Source organism: Lutra lutra, chromosome 4 (assembly GCF_902655055.1).
Source record: "Lutra lutra chromosome 4, mLutLut1.2, whole genome shotgun sequence".
NCBI lineage: Eukaryota > Metazoa > Chordata > Mammalia > Carnivora > Mustelidae > Lutra > Lutra lutra.
Window position 1 is genome coordinate 8885876 of NC_062281.1, and position 15352 is coordinate 8901227.

Consider the following 15352-nt stretch of genomic DNA (forward strand, 5'->3'; position numbering starts at 1 on the left):
ACTGAGATGGCTTGCTTCTTCTCTCCTCTGTGGGTTTCCTGGGAGTGCCCTTTGTGGGGAGGGGAGCGGTGGGCCAGGAGAGGGGTGCCTCACCCACCAAGCGCCCCCGTGGTGGGGCTCAGCTCTCCCTAGGTCTAGGCTCCGTATAGACATCCATGTCCTGGTGTCACAGGGCAGGTCCAGTGGACAGAAGCTGGTTGTCTTTGCCAGCTGTGTGCCCTTGGCCGGTGGCCTGACCTCCCAGGGGCTTAGTCTTCTGATCTGTAATCTGGGGGAGGATAACTACTCCCAGGGGTGTCGTGAACGTGATAAACACAGCATGGGATGCAGCACACAAGCCTCCCTCCTCTGCTCCATGGGTGGATGGATGGCCGGCGCTCCTCCTTCTCTTTTCTCTGATCCGACAAGATTTCCCTCCTAACTCTCTCTTCCCTGGACAATTGCAGTCTTTGGTGTGGGCTCCAGCTTCACTCTGTATTCCCTGGCTGACACCCGTCTGCCTGCAGCAGCTGGTTTCCTGACTCTGTAGCTTTTCTTTTCCCTGATGTGATGACAACATTCAGCTGGGCCTCCTTGAGGTTGTGTCTTCGAGGGGGCCCAGTGTGCCTCCTGCAACCTGGGACTTGGCTGGCAATCTGGACATGGGGGGCCCAGGGGCCCGTCCTGAACCTTGCCTCTGCTACCTGCAGGTGGGTGTGCTGAGGTGCACAGATGCTGGCTTTTTCCGTCTGTGAAATGGCTGTTACTGTGTTTGCTCAGTAAACAGATGACTGTCCTTACAGGCAGATCATCTATGTTTCTTGCACACACGCACATACCCCAGCATCTTTCACTCTTCACCTGCTTCTGACTTAATGGAAAGGAGGTCAGTGGCCTAGTCAGGGGTGCCCCTTCTGCACTGTGGGCACTGGAGATGAACCAGGAGGGTGGGGGGGAGGGCAGTCCCCTGCCATTTCCTCTTGAGTCTCTGTGGTCATGATTTACCTTTCTTGCCTCAACAAGGCTTGACTTCATGCTACGTCTGACTAGCCCAAATTCGGTTTTCTTTTTTTTTTTTTTTTTTTTTTAAGATTTTATTTATTTATTTGACAGAGAGAGAGAGGGAGAGAGAGCAAGCACAGGCAGACAGAATGGCAGGCAGAGGCAGAGGGAGAAGCAGGCTCCCTGACGAGCAAGGAGCCCGATGTGGGACTCGATCCCAGGACGCTGGGATCATGACCTGAGCCGAAGGCAGCTGCTTAACCAACTGAGCCACCCAGGCGTCCCCAAATTCGGTTTTCTTTGCCTGTTTGTTGTTCCAGAGAGTGTCCTCCACCCTTGGCTGTGCCTTGACCAAGGATTGCTAGACTTCGGGGAGGGGCAGCCCAGTGCACCAGCTGACTTAGCGTCTGGCTAAGTGTGTCATCCCTTAGAGTCCGGATGATTCTGTGTCTCCCCGGGGCCTGCTGGGAAGGAGGGGATTAGGGAGGGAGGTGGTGGCAGCTGGTCTCAGAGCTCCCCTGGATCACTCAACCAGTTGACTTAAGCCATTGGGACCTCCTTGTGGCTTCACACTGATTATCTCTGGGACAGGCATCTGTAACAGCCAGCATGGAGCCAAAGGCTGCCTTTTCTAGAACACTTCGCAGTGCACCCCACGGTTTTAATCTTGGGAGCAGCCCCAAGAATAGGTGGACTCCTTACTGCCCTCAGTTGACAGCTGAAGGAATTCCCACACCAGTCTGGTAACTTGCCCAAGGGCACATGGGGAATGTATCATTAAGATTAGTATTCCTCAACACACACGGCTCTCAACAAGGAAATGTTTGCTATTCTGCTGAGTCGGAAGACCTGTGAAGTAGCCCAGTCCCTGACTCCTTCCAGCTTCCTGCTCTGTCTTCTCTAGCATACAGTTCTGTCCTCATGCTCATAAGATGGCTGCCGAACCTCCAACCATCTCATTCATATTCCAGGAAGGAAGCAGGCAGAGGGGTGAAAGGAAAAAAAAAAAATCAGAAGGCCAAGTTTGACCCTTAAGAAAAAAATACTCTTCTCAAAACTCTGCTGACATCTCATGAGCCAGAAATGAGTCTCTGGACCACCCTCCCTGCCCAACCGGCTACAAGGCAGATGGGGGAAGGGAGAATTTTATCAGGCACATTGTTGGGAATTTTGTCCTAAAGGGAGAGTAACAGATGTGTGAGAGGCCAGCCCACATAGTCAGCCATAGTTTATAAAGCTCTGAAGCCAGGATTGGCAGCTGAAATGAAATCTTGAAGGAATACTTAGTGATAAGTGCTGTTTCCACCACCTGCCGTCTTGTAAGCCGTGTATACCGTAGGAATAGGATAAGTGCCGTTTTGCCACTTACTAGCTTACAGGTGGTATGGACTCTGTGAATCTTGGTGCCCTTTTGGGGCCAGACCTGGCCTGTGGCAGAGCTGGCCTCTCTCTCTGGGAGCTGGCTGTCGGGTGGGAGGTGGTGATCAAACAGATACTTGCCCCATAGTGGGCACTGCAGATAAAACAACCAGTACACAGTGAAGGGGCCAGCCCAGTGCAGTGATGTTTGTGCTGAGGCTCTTCCGAGTGGGACACCTGCCAGCCTACGGCAGTGTGGAGGCAGGTGCACGTCCTGGGAAGGATGGGCGGAGTCAGTGTCATGCTTCTGTTCCATGTGCCAGTGTACCCCCAGCACCTTGTCTGTGGATGGCACGTCCCTGGAGATGCTGGGGCCGTAGAAGGCCGTCCACAGTCACGTGGGAGGGGGCTGACTTCGAGTCACAGTGCCCCTTCTGTCTTAAAGGTTTCTTTTTCTTCGTGTACCGTCTGGCACCGAGAGTAAACAGGTGTCAGAGAGCACACAGAGTCTAGGGTTTTGGACTTGGAACAGCCTCAGATTCCGTTCCAGCTGTGTGACCTTGGGTAGATCACTTGCCCTCTCTTGGCCTGTCTCCTCTTCTGTAAAGAGGACAGCTGTTGCCTGGTGGGGCTGCATGCATTTGGGGAGAAGACTTGAGACGAATGCTCGGGGCAGGGCCAGAGTCGAGTAGGAGGCCTGATTTGGTGAGTATTTCCGCCATATTGCCACCTCCTCTGTACCTTGAGAGAGTGGCTTTCTAGGCTTTTCTAGAGGAGGTGAGAGAGGAAAACTGTACAGCTTGGGTTTTTCTCTGTTGCTTGCTTTTGGCTGGGTCAGACCCCTATGCAGAGGCATTTCGAAGATCTGGCTCTGAACCAGAGAAGGGCGGAGGTTGGAGATCTGGCTGGTGGAGGAATTCCAGCCAATGTCGTAGCCAGAGAGAGGACCCTTGGCAAGTCCCAGAACAGGGGACGTCCTCTCTCAGGCAAGGGGCCATGAAGTGCACGGGACACTACTTTTCTTGGTGCCCTCTCTGTGGAAGAATGTGGGGGTATGAGGTAGGTCCCTTCCTACAGGATACGGCATAGTGATTCATCCCCCTGGAGACAGAAGGACAGAATGTTCTTTGGGTCTAAAGAGGACAAAGCATGTGTTTGTGTTTTAATTCCTCCATCCATCTCAGGTGCAGTCTTGGTTTTGGCCAATGCAGAGAGAGCACCAGGGCTGGCTTAGGATCGTGTGCGTGCGTGCGCACATGTGTGTGTGTGTGCGCATGTGTGCTTCTCTGACTTAAGGAATGGGACTCGCACAAGAAAGATCACATCTGTCTTTTCTCCTCCTACTGCCTGAGTGCCTTTGCTGTATTGCTTCCACTTTCTGAGACTGGCTGCCTTATCCTTCCAGAAGAGGCGAGCCGTGGCGAATGCTTCTGGCTGCGCAGAGGTCCAGGCTAGTGGTGAGACAGCGCGGGCCATGGCCACCACCCTTGGGTGGTTCCTCTCGAGGATGAAACCTTCATGCTCCATGGGGCTCATGCAGTCCTGGGAGGTTCTGCACTTGTCCTGGGAGATGTCGTGCCAATCCTGGAGTTCGCAAGTGGGAGCAGGAGCTCTCCAAGAAGCTCAGAGCCAATTAAGGGACAGAGGGGAGCCTGAACCCAGAGTAGTTAGTGGAGTTTCTAGAGAAAGATCATTTATTCTCAGGTCTTAATGCAATAGTTCCTGACTGTCTGCTGGGGGCGTGGACTGTGTGCCAGGCCTGGGGACAGAACAGTAAGCCAGGCAGGGCTGCCCCTCGCTTTCTGGACACCTTTAGTTCTGGTTACAGGGAGGTATAATTTTAAGGCCTCCACAGAGATGAGTCAACATCAGCCACGCATCCCCACCCCAGGGGGCTGTCAGGGACATCCTTGGTGCCTGCCAGGGCTGGGCATCCTGTATCTGCCACTAAGTGGTACCCAGACACTGCATTAAACACCTCATTACCGTGTCCCAAGGACCCCCTTTCCTCCTGGCACTGTTTCATACCCCAAGGTGACCATCTCCCTTGAGGATCCCAGGGTGAGGTGGTTTGCTCCTGTCCTCCGGCTAGGGACCCAGTGCTCAGGAGCATCGGGGAAGGGTAGGACTCAGATTTGAACCCTGTTGACCTCAGGCTGGCAGGGATGCTGCTTGGCCTGGCCTATTTTTAGAGGGCGCCGTGTGGGTCAGCTGGGGAGACAATGGAGAATGTGACCCTCTCAATGAACCATTGTCCCCGATTGGCTTCAGGGCCAAGGACGGGCCCAGCAGATGACTGTGGCCCCCACTGGGGGCCAGGCTGTTGCTCCCTCGTCTGTGGATTTTTCCAGTGCTTGTAGAGGCAAGAGCGGAGTGCCGGGCACCGATGGGAAGAGAGACCGTGGACTCTGTGTTCGAGGGACTGACTGCCGTTGTTGGGGTGATGAGGGAGGTGGCTTAGGAGGACCCTTGTGATGGGGATGGACCTGGGACTGACAGGGAGCAGGCTTCCCCCTCCGTGCTGTGGTCTGTGTGGGCCCATCAGCGTCACCTGGTGAGCACTCATACTCGGTGAGGTTCCAGCTTTCTCCCTATGTCACAGGTGTGAGGGCAGCCTGGGAATGCCCCCTCCAGTACCCAGAATCCCCCAGCTTGCTTTAGGGGTCCTCGGAGCGAGGGCTGGAAGCACCTGCAATGCTTGCTTGGGATGGGCAGGGGAGCGGCTTCTTGCTACGTGCGTGGATAGCGCGCTGCCCCGTTCTGGCGGGAGAGCCTGAGCATTGGGCTAGCCAGTTTCTCACAGGTCTGGGATGGAGGGGCTGTAGGCACAGTCCCTCCTGCCGTGTCCTGTCCTGCGGGCCTCCTGGCATCCCCAGAGCTGCCAGGTCCTAGGTCTACTCGCAGGGTACAGCCTGGGGGAAGGGCAGCTTGCCCGGCTCCACGAGGCTCCTAACTGGGGCATCTGGCCTGTTTCTTCTTGTCCATGTGGGGTGGACCCTGACCACCTCTTGCCTGCCATTCATCAGCAGTCGAGATGGTTCACGTTTAGGTTGGTTTTGGGAGCAGGTTAGATGGCATCTGGAATGTTCTCTCCTTGGTGAATAAAGGTCAAGGGCTGACCTGAGGTGACCTTCTGAGGCATGAACGTGGTTTGACTCTTCAGGCTTCTCAGAGTGTGAGGGCGTAAGAAGCCTGTGGGGAATGTTGAGGGTGACCCTGTGGTGGGTCCTGAGTGTGATTCTGGGCAGCTGCCTTGGTTTCCCTGATCCAGAATGTCACCATCCCCCATGGGAGCAGATAGTCTAGGAAGCTCAGGCTTTGATGACCTCCGTTTTCCAGGTGGAGAAAACCAGGTCCTGTGCAGAGAGGGGCTGGGGCTGGTGCCTTTCCCACATTTTGGGCCGTTAACGTCACCGTCCGAACCAGGACTCTTTCCTCTGTCTCCCAGCTTAGTTCCCTTTCCCTCCCTGGCTCTTGGAGCGGTTTCTCTGGCCGGAGAGATCTGCTGCCCAAAGGCCAGAGCTCTGCTGACCAAATGAGAAACATACGTGGAGCTTCCTCAAAACACAGTTGGAAGCTGGACGCACGCAGTCAGTGGTCGCAGCCGCAGCAACTCTGAGAAGCCCACATCACAGACCTCTCTGTCTCTGTCTTTCCTCAGGAGCAGGACATAGAGACGGTGCATGGCTCCATTCACGTCACGCTGTGCGGGACCCCCAAGGGAAACCGGCCCGTCATCCTCACGTACCATGACATTGGCATGAACCGTAAGTTCCCGGGAGCCTCAGTTCCCGCTGGGGATGGGGAGGAGGACAGCTAGGAAGAGCTGGTGGTGGGAGGGCCAGCTGTTCTCTTTTGCTGACACTTCTGGAGCGGTTGTGAGAAGAGAACTTGCCACAGTCTTGAAGAACCTGGAATGCACGATGCAGGGCACAACAATGTCTTTGTGCCTGGGTGTGCTGGGAACTCGGGGCCCTCCACTGTCTGTGGGTGACAGTGACTTCTTTTGATCAGTGTGTACAGTTGCTTTTATGATTTTGACCGAGTTGTACAACCATCAGCACAGGCCATTTAAGAACATATTTTTACCACTCTGAAAACTTTGTTCCCACAATCTCCCGAACCCCCCCCCCCCAGCCCCCGGCCACCTCTGGTCTACTTTCTATCTCTAAGGGCGTGTGTATCCGGGACATTCGTTATAAACGGAATCCTGCCACACGGGGTCTTCTGTGGCTGGCTTCTTTCATAATGGTTTCCGTCCATCCACATGTCCACATGTCCCCTGTGTGACGTCCTTCCTTCCTTGTTCCTGAATTATACTCCATTGTGTGCATATACCACACTTCATATTTCCGTCCTTCCGTCGATGAACACTTGGATGGTTTTGCTTTTTGGCTATTCCAAATGAGGCTGCCGTGAATGTTTACGCTGTATTCTTGAGATTCCCAGGAAGTGTTACCATATGTGGGTTCCCCATTTTTCACAGACGGTAAAGGAGTAAGATCTGCTGAATGTTAAAATCGCGCGGGATAGAAGCGAATCTTTCCGTGGCGATTGAGAAGGCACTGACGGCCTGCACGTCCAGGCACCTCTGTAATCCTGAGTATCGCAAGCTGGGTGATTGTGTGATCGGTGATTGACAGCCTGCCTGGCTTGCATGTTTTTCCTTTAGCTTCTTAGTACCTTGAGGCAGTGATGTCAGTGACTGAAAACCATTTTCCTTCATCTTCCCTTCTCCTATATCCCTCTTCCTCTCTGTGCCCGCCCTCGGATCCATTAGCTACCAGCTCCCATGCTAGGTCCTTGGATTTCTGTTATCTGACTTTTCCAGGCTCTGGTAAGGGATGGAATTGCCTGTGGCTGTTACCCCTGTGGTGGAGGCTCACTGTTTTAGTAAGCCAACTGCAGAAACAGAAGCCCCCAAGATCTCTGTGGCTGTACACAATACACATTTGTCTCTCCCTCCTGTAATGCCTCTGGGCATTATGTGGGACACCTTTCGCTTGGTGATTCCAGAACGTAGGTTCCTGCCAGCTGTGGCTCCTCCATCCCCTGGGTCCTCAGAGCCTTCTGCATTTGGCAGATGGCAGCAGGGAGAGAAACCTAGAAGAATGGGTGGCAGGTGTTAACAAGAAACCGCGAGCTTCACGAGCTATTGGCTAGAACCCGGTCACATGGCTGCCTCTCATTGCAAAGGATTCTGGGAAATGTAGTCCCGCTGTGTGCCCAGGAAGAAAAGGGGGTGGATGGGTGAACAGCTGGCCCTCTTTGTCTCAAGCACTCAGCAGTTGGGAGACTCCCCCAAGGCCACATAAGAAGTGAGAGCGTCCATGCTTTACCTCCTGTGCCCTCCTTGGTTGAGAGTCCTTTGCCCTGGCCATTACTTCCAATGTGGGGGTTCCAGAAACCCAGACAGAAAGAGGGCATGAGTGCAGCAAGGTCCACCGCAGCCCAGCTGATGAGGGGGGATGCTGAGCCAGGACGGGAGTCTCCTCGCAGCACCAGCTCCTTCCATGTTTGGGCTCCAGCCGCTGGCGTATGCAGTGGAGCTTACCCACCCTTTGCACCACCAGGCCCGCTTGCCTGCCTTTTAGCACCAGAGGCAAGTGGGAGGGGACTAGAAGGTCTGCATTCCTTCTTCTGCGTTCATTGCTCCCCCGCATGGGAGTGAGAACAGCAAAGGGCCATTACATGCCACCAAGCGCCCAGATGTATTCTGTCCTTACTCCTTCCTCTTCTCTCGCCCCTGCCTGTTCTGCAGACAAAACCTGCTACAACCCCCTGTTCAACTCTGAGGACATGCAGGAGATCACGCAGCACTTTGCCGTCTGCCACGTGGACGCCCCTGGCCAGCAGGATGGCGCTGCCTCCTTCCCTGTGGGGTAAGACCTAGAACCCCGGGCCCCCAAAGGGGTACAGAAAAGCTGAGCAGGGAGCGGGGGAGGCCTCACACTGGGTCTCTGTTTTATGGTGGCAAGGTATATATAACCCAAGATTCACGCTTGGAACCATTCTCGAGCGTGGAGTTCAGTAGTGTCACGTGCATTCGCACTGTAGTGCAGCCGTCCCCACTGCCTGTCGCCAGGACTTCTTCAGCCTCCTAAACTGAAAGGCTGTCCCTGCTAAGCACTAACTCCTTGCCCCCCACCGCCCCGACCCCCACTCTCACCCACCCAGGGAGCTAGCTTTTCAATAGGTGCGCGTGACAGGCACAGGATCGAGCGGAGAAGACTTTCACAAGAAAAACAGTTTGGAGAGTTCTAGAAAGGTGGGAAGAAAAAGAGAGGGAACAATAGAAAATAATCTTGATGAAGTACTTCCTGTGGTCCAGGCTTAGGTTTTTTTTCTTTTTTCTTTTTCTTTTTTTTTTTTTTTTAGATTTTATTTATTTATTTGACAGAGAGAGATCACAAGTAGACAGAGAGGCAGGCAGAGAGAGAGAGAGAGAGGGAAGCAGTCTCCCTGCTGAGCAGAGAGCCCGATGCGGGACTCGATCCCAGGATCCTGAGATCATGACCTGAGGCGAAGGCAGCGGCTTAACCCACTGAGCCACCCAGGTGCCCTCTTTTTTCTTTTTTAAGATTTATTTGAGAGAGAGAGAGAGTGCCCAAGGGCAGGGGAAGGGGCAGAGGGAGAGGGAGAGACAATCCCAAGCAGACTCCCAGCCTAGCAGGGAGCCCAACACGAGCTCAGTCCCATGACCCTGAGATCATGAACTGAGCTGAGATCAAGTCAGATGCTTAAATTAACCTACTGAGCCACCCTGGTGCCCCCCACCCCCCAGGTTAGTTTTTATTCATACGGGTCACTTGCACTTAGTCCTGTGGCTAGGATATATGTGCCTGGTGTTATAGTTCCCTTTCCTGGGTGAAGAAACTGAGGAGTGAGAAGGCTAAGTACTTTGCTCAGAGTCCTACAGCTTGTTTAACTGGGGGAGTCGGAGACTCTGCTGACTTGAAGGATCATGTTCTCTTTAGAACATCAGGGTCTCTTGTCCCAGGGATTTAGCTGCCTGCTTCTCCCCAGTGTGCAGCCAATGTGGGCTTCTGGTTTCTGCTGCGAGACTGAGACAGGCTTCCTGAGTGCCCGGGACCATGAGTGTCCCCTGGAGGGAGGCAGACCTCTTGGAGGCTGTCATTAAACCAGGGTGTAGCAGGCTCAGGGGTTTCAAGTCTCCCAGAAGGGGCCTTCTTGACATTCACAGATAGCTTCCTCTCCTCTCCTCCCCTCTTCTCCCCTCTCCTCTCTTCTCTTTTCTAATTGGTGTTCAGAATTATCCTTAATAATTAACCTTTGTCAGAGACCGGGAAGGACACGAGCACATGGGGCCACGACCAAAAATGTAAAGCTTCCTAATACAGTGGGACCCTGTTATCTGTTCACTAGCAGATTAAGCCAAAGGTCTGTCAGCAAATCCATCCTTGTTGGGAGCGAGTGTTTGAAAGACTTGCGGTAATGCGGTGGCTCTTAGCTCCCCATAGGAGGATTTAAAAAAAAATGTCCTGAGCTTTGAGCCCCACCCTGTGGAGTTTTTATTAAGTTGACCTGGAGGCCAAGGTTCAGGGTGTTTGCCCCCCATCCCCAGGTCAGCAGGTGATTTTAGTGTGTGGCTGGTGGCAGCCACGGCCTGAACAGGCCCTGCCTTATTTCTGCCTCCTGTAGTTGGGGGTCTCCTGCACCCTCTGGGGTATGCTCCCTCTGTCCCGAGGCTGAGGCAGCAAAGCAGGGTTGGGGACCCCAGCTCTGGAGTCAGCTTCCAACATATGGGGGGCTTGTGTAGAATCCCTTTGCCTCCTGACTCTGTATCCAACCCCAGGAACAGCAAGGAAAGAAGCCGTTGGGAGTAAGTGGCTTCCCCAGAATCCCCTTTTGGGGGCTGCTGGCTGTAAACTGAACCATGGCCATTTCAGAAGGAAACTGGCCCCATTTATGTGTAGACAAACCAGCCAGGCTCTTTCTGGCTCTTCCCAGAGCTTTTACACCTGCTGGGTTCCCCTCCTGGAATATGTTTCCTATACTCTACACTCATCAAACCCAATGCCTCCTTCAGTGTCACTTCTTCCAAGAAGCCCTCCCTAACCACCTGATCCAACAGAACAGGGATCCCTGTCTCAGTTTCCCTTCTGAACACCCCCACCTCCCTCACTGTTAACCTCCTTTGTCATTACACTCCCTCGTTTCGCCTGGCCCCTGTGTGGGACCGGGGCTTTTGTGCTCATGTGGTCTCCCTGGGGAAGAGTGAGCACCCGTAACTCCTTTGTGAAGGGCCTCCTCCCAGAGTCCTCCTCCCGGAGACCAGCCTTGTGGGATGCCTCCTAGTCCAGGATGCTCCTGGGCCTCCCCGATACTGTGGCCTATCCGCTCGTCTTGGGTGGAGTTTTTCGGGCTCCCACAGGGACCCGTCCAGAGACTCAGGGATGTCCCGAGGAGCTGGTGCTGACGCAGCGAGCCATGTGCATCTTCTGATAAAAAGGGCCCGGCTCGCTCATGGCACCCAAGGCCTTGGGGAAAGGGATGATTCTTGGAGTTCTTCCAGGCAAGTCGGGAAAGAAAACGTGCAGGAATTCTGGCTAGGGTTGTTGGCTCCTGCAGGGGCAGAGCTCTCTGGCCTTTCTGGAGATCCCAGGCTGGTGAGCACACACAGTGTGAGAAGGCAGAGGGAACAGCCTATGCGAAGGCCAGGAAGAGAGCAGGCGTGGAAATGCTCGACGAGACACCGGGGGCAGCACTGGTTTTAGCTGAGAGGAAGGGACCAGCCTAGGAAGTGGCTCCTCACTGTGCAGGGGGTTGGCATGTGGTACGCCCATAGGAAAGGGGGGACACAGTGGGAACAAGAAACCCCGTGTGGGCCCAGCCTAAGGACTTGGTGACAGGCGATGGTTGTTCCCTGCACTCTGGGAAGGGGAAGCAGCCACCGTAATGCAGCCTGCAGACTCCACACTCAGGCAGGAACCGTGGTTCCAGAAAATGGGTGAATCGAGGCATCCCAGTGCTTTCAAATCCTGCTGGGTGTTCCGTCTCCCAAAGCCCACTGTGTCCAGCTCATCAGCGTGGCCTGCTTCTCTGTGCTCTCTCCAAGCACCAGAGCATCTCTCGGGGTCAAGGGGGAGATAAGGGAGGGACTTCCCGTGGCCAGGAATGTTCTATGGGAGAGCTGCTGGCAGGCCTCCTTTGGGAGGTGAGTGAGAAATCCCAGAGCCCACAGGAGATGCCATTCCAAGGCCTGGCCTGGCCATGAAGCCAAGTGGCTTATCCCAGCTTCACTGCTATTTATAATCTGTATACGGGGGGGGGGGGGGGGGGGGAGTCACGGGAACCTCACAGGGTTGCCGTAAGTATTAGATGAGCTGCTAAGCTTCCTCTGATGTGGGACCTGGAGCATAGGAAGCAAACTTTCAAGGGTCAGTTTACAAACGGGGAGGATTGGGGTGGGGCGCGGCCTCGAGCAGGGACTGAGGCTGGTGCGTGTGGCTCGATGCCGGGAAGGAGGGCCGCAGGGGGCTGGGCAGGGGGCTGAGCGGGGGCTGAGCGGGGGCTTGGGCACACGGGTAAGGTTGTGCATGAGTCCTGCCCTTCAGGCCTATTCCTGCTTGAATGATTCATTTCCACCGGGGTCCAGGCCCCCACTAATGGCCTCTGCATGGCTTCTCCCAAGGTACATGTACCCCTCCATGGACCAGCTGGCCGAAATGCTTCCTGGAGTGCTCCACCAGTTTGGGTAAGAGCGAGGGATCGATGGCCCCAGCAGCCTGCAGAGAAAGGTGGCTTCTAGCCTCTGCCTCTCCTTTGGCTTTGATCTGGCCTGGCCACTGAAATGTAGGGTGAATGGTCAGGAAAGAAATGAGCTGTCACACCGTCTCTACTCCATGGTCTGCCTCCCTTCAGCTGGGCTTTTTTCCATGAACAAATACATCACCTGAAGCCCGCCTCCCCCCAATCCTTTCCCTGCTTCCTCTTTTATTGCTCTTCCTTATTGATGGAATGTTCTGGAAGAGGGTGGCCTGCCCTCCATTTCTCCCTCCATGCCCTATTTCTTCAGTGCTCATTTGCCTTTTACTTGAGCCTTTGGTGTGAGGATCATACCTCAGAGTTCTTGGCCAATTTATTTTCCTTCCTAGTTTCAGAGTCTAAAATAAAGCTTAAGAGGGGAAGAAGTGGTACGGTAATGGGCCTTCCCATAAATGTCAGGCAGTCTCTCACAGCCTGCCTGAGAAAAGGGATGAGTCTCTCCAAGGTCACGGTGTTCTGTCAAGCTGTAAAGCATGATGCATGTCGGGTCCTTGAGGCAGCGTGTTCTGGCTTGCCAGCCACACTGCGCCATGAGCGGGACAGACGCTGGGGGCGGTGGCGTTCCTTAGGGACCAGGAGTGGGGGAGGTTTTAAGAGGGTCATTAGGGCTCCCATTGCTCATCCTTGTGTGACATGCCTTTTTATTTCTGCTTCCAGGCTGAAAAGCATTATTGGCATGGGAACGGGAGCAGGTGCTTACATCCTCACTCGCTTTGCTGTGAGTTCTTGGGCATTTTTTTAAAAAAATTATGTGTTAAATGCAACTGAGTCAGGATTAAGGAAAACAACTGGATAAGCATCAAAAATCCCAGAATGAAGAGAGAAATGACCCGTAATTTCTGAAGGAAGGACCGCAGTTCACGTGGTGTGTGATCCAGAGTCATGCGTGTGCATGAGCACGCGAGTGTACTCACATACGTGCTGACAGCCTTGCCTCTCCTACAGCAGACAGACTGACTCTTTGATCACTGATTTTGCTCACTTCTTGGTTGGTTGTGGGCAGGTCCTCATGTCACCATACCTTCTGCTTCTTCGTGAAAACCCCACAGCTTCCGGATTCTGACTCATTCTCCACTAGAATCAGGGACACGTAGGTTCATGTGACTGTGGGCCCAATCCAGGTGCTCCTGGAGCCCTTGCGTCCTTACTGAGCAGCTGTTCAAAGACGCAGCAGTGCTCGTTTGATGAATAGACTTGAAGGTATTCTGACTGCGTGTCACTTGCTGGACGTTGTCAGAACTCAGAAATGCTGGTATGAATTAAAAACAAAACAAAACAAAACAAAAAACCCTGACGGACTAGGCTCTGAGCTGATAAAGGAAGATCCATGTTCGATATGAGATGGACACAGATGTGTCTTCCAGAAGTGGTTGCTAAGGAGCCATGACATGCCCTGCCTGACCTTGAAACTGGTGCTCTGGTAGACCCATCTGACCCATCTGGGGGAGAGGAGGTGTAGGAAGGGGAAGTGACTTGCCCAAGGCAGGTGTGCCACGCGCACACACACACGTCTTCTCCTGCTTCCCTGCCCCACAGTCTCGGCGGCTCAGTCCTGCGTCTGTTGAATTGGAGCCTCTGTTTGTCATGGGAGGTGGGGCTAAAAGGTCTTGAGGGCAACAGACTGCTCTGGGGATACACATGGGCCCTTTTCTGGTACTTTTCTCCATTTTCTGCTTTACCTTTGAGGTGCATGGTATCTGAGATCATGGCGTTGTCACTCACCTTGTGTCTTGAATTGCAGCTGAACAACCCCGAGATGGTGGAGGGACTCGTCCTTATCAACGTGAACCCTTGTGCAGAAGGCTGGATGGATTGGGCTGCATCCAAGGTGAGGCTGGGGATCAGGGCCAAGACCAAGGTCAGTATCAGGGTCAGGGCTCCATTCAGGGCCAGGGTTAGGGCCAGGGCTATGGTCAGGGCCAGGGTTAGGTTCAGGGCTGGGCCAGGGCCAGGGTCAGGGCCAGAGTCAGGGTCTAGGCCAGGGTCAGGGCTAGGGGCAGGGCCAGGGTCAGGGCCAGGGTGAGGGTCTGGGGTAGTGTGAGGGTCTGGGGTAGGGTCAGGGTCTGGGATAGGGTCAAGGTAAGGTCTAGGGTCAGGGTCAAGCAGGTGGAATAGTTAGGCCCACCCAAACCCCTTATAGCCTCCTACTCCCCACCCCTTTACAGAAAACAGTTTGCTTTGCTTTGCTTGGGATAGTAAACATGACCTCAGCCATTTGCCATTTGGAAGATTTCAGTAGGACACTGTGATCTAAACTAGACATTCCATGGGGACATGAGTCCTCGAGCCAGCTTTGATAAGCATAGTTTGGGTTAAGAAGTGTTTGCTGAGGACCTAACATGTACTGCGCTTCGGTCAAGACACTGGAAATCAAAAGAGGAACAAGACAAAGGCCTCTGATGTCAGGAACCCACATATCATTGATGGAAAAGGAGGGTGTGTTTAGGACCAGCACTGCTACTCATTTGATGATGACAATAATTAGCTAGTGTGTCCTGAGTATTTCCCAGGTGCTGTTCGTACTGTCTGACCACATTGACTCTTCCCAGTGACTCCGGGGGGTTGGACTTGTTAAAACCAGGTTCTGGAGGAGGAAAGTGAGGCCCAGAAGTGAAGGAAGCTGTCCAAGATCCCACAAAGCTAGTCAGTGGGAGAACTAGGGCTGAATTCAGATCCCATGGACTCTGTAGTCCTTGGGCCTCACCTCCTGCCTCCATCCCCCGTCTCATCCAGCAGGTGTGGAATGGCCCCTTGACCCAGGCGCTGCAGGTCTGGGAATACAGAGGGGGCAGGACCCATGCTGTCTTGGGAGGCTCTGCTCTGGCTGGTGTCCTAGCGTTCCTTGTTTATCTTTTAAAAATGATTATTGTGTTTTTTCATAAAGGCGCCAGCATTTGCCAAGGGAAGAGGTTAGCCGTTCCAATTGAAACAGGACAGAACCTTTCAAGCTGGGGTGATCCTGGCCTTTCATTTTGAAAGTATGTTTTTGCCAAGTGTTGGATGGCTGTCGCAGACCGAGGTTTGAAGGGGTTGTGCCCCTCCCTGCTACCTCCCACCCGTCTTGGCCACTCTGATACTGCATTTCTTTCTGGAACCTTCTGCCAAAATGCAGGAGCCCATCCCTCTGATCCTGCGTGATATTCAGAAGCAGAGCACACTCCCTGTTTTTTTTTTTTTTATTTTATTTTCCAGGAAAGGAAGTGATATTACTGTCAGCCAGTTT

General features: G+C 53.7%; 1 protein-coding gene across 2 annotated transcripts in view; it reads left to right on the forward strand.

Annotated features, from left to right (window-relative positions):
* Nucleotides 1-15352, forward strand: part of NDRG1 (N-myc downstream regulated 1) — a 53709-nt gene that overhangs the window by 19524 nt on the left and 18833 nt on the right. For both annotated transcript variants that reach the window (XM_047724436.1, XM_047724435.1), the window contains exons 4-8: nt 6002-6107; nt 8102-8222; nt 11996-12058; nt 12787-12847; nt 13871-13957. In XM_047724436.1, the coding sequence (XP_047580392.1) occupies nt 6002-6107; nt 8102-8222; nt 11996-12058; nt 12787-12847; nt 13871-13957 (438 nt within the window). The remainder of the gene's footprint in view (nt 1-6001; nt 6108-8101; nt 8223-11995; nt 12059-12786; nt 12848-13870; nt 13958-15352) is intronic.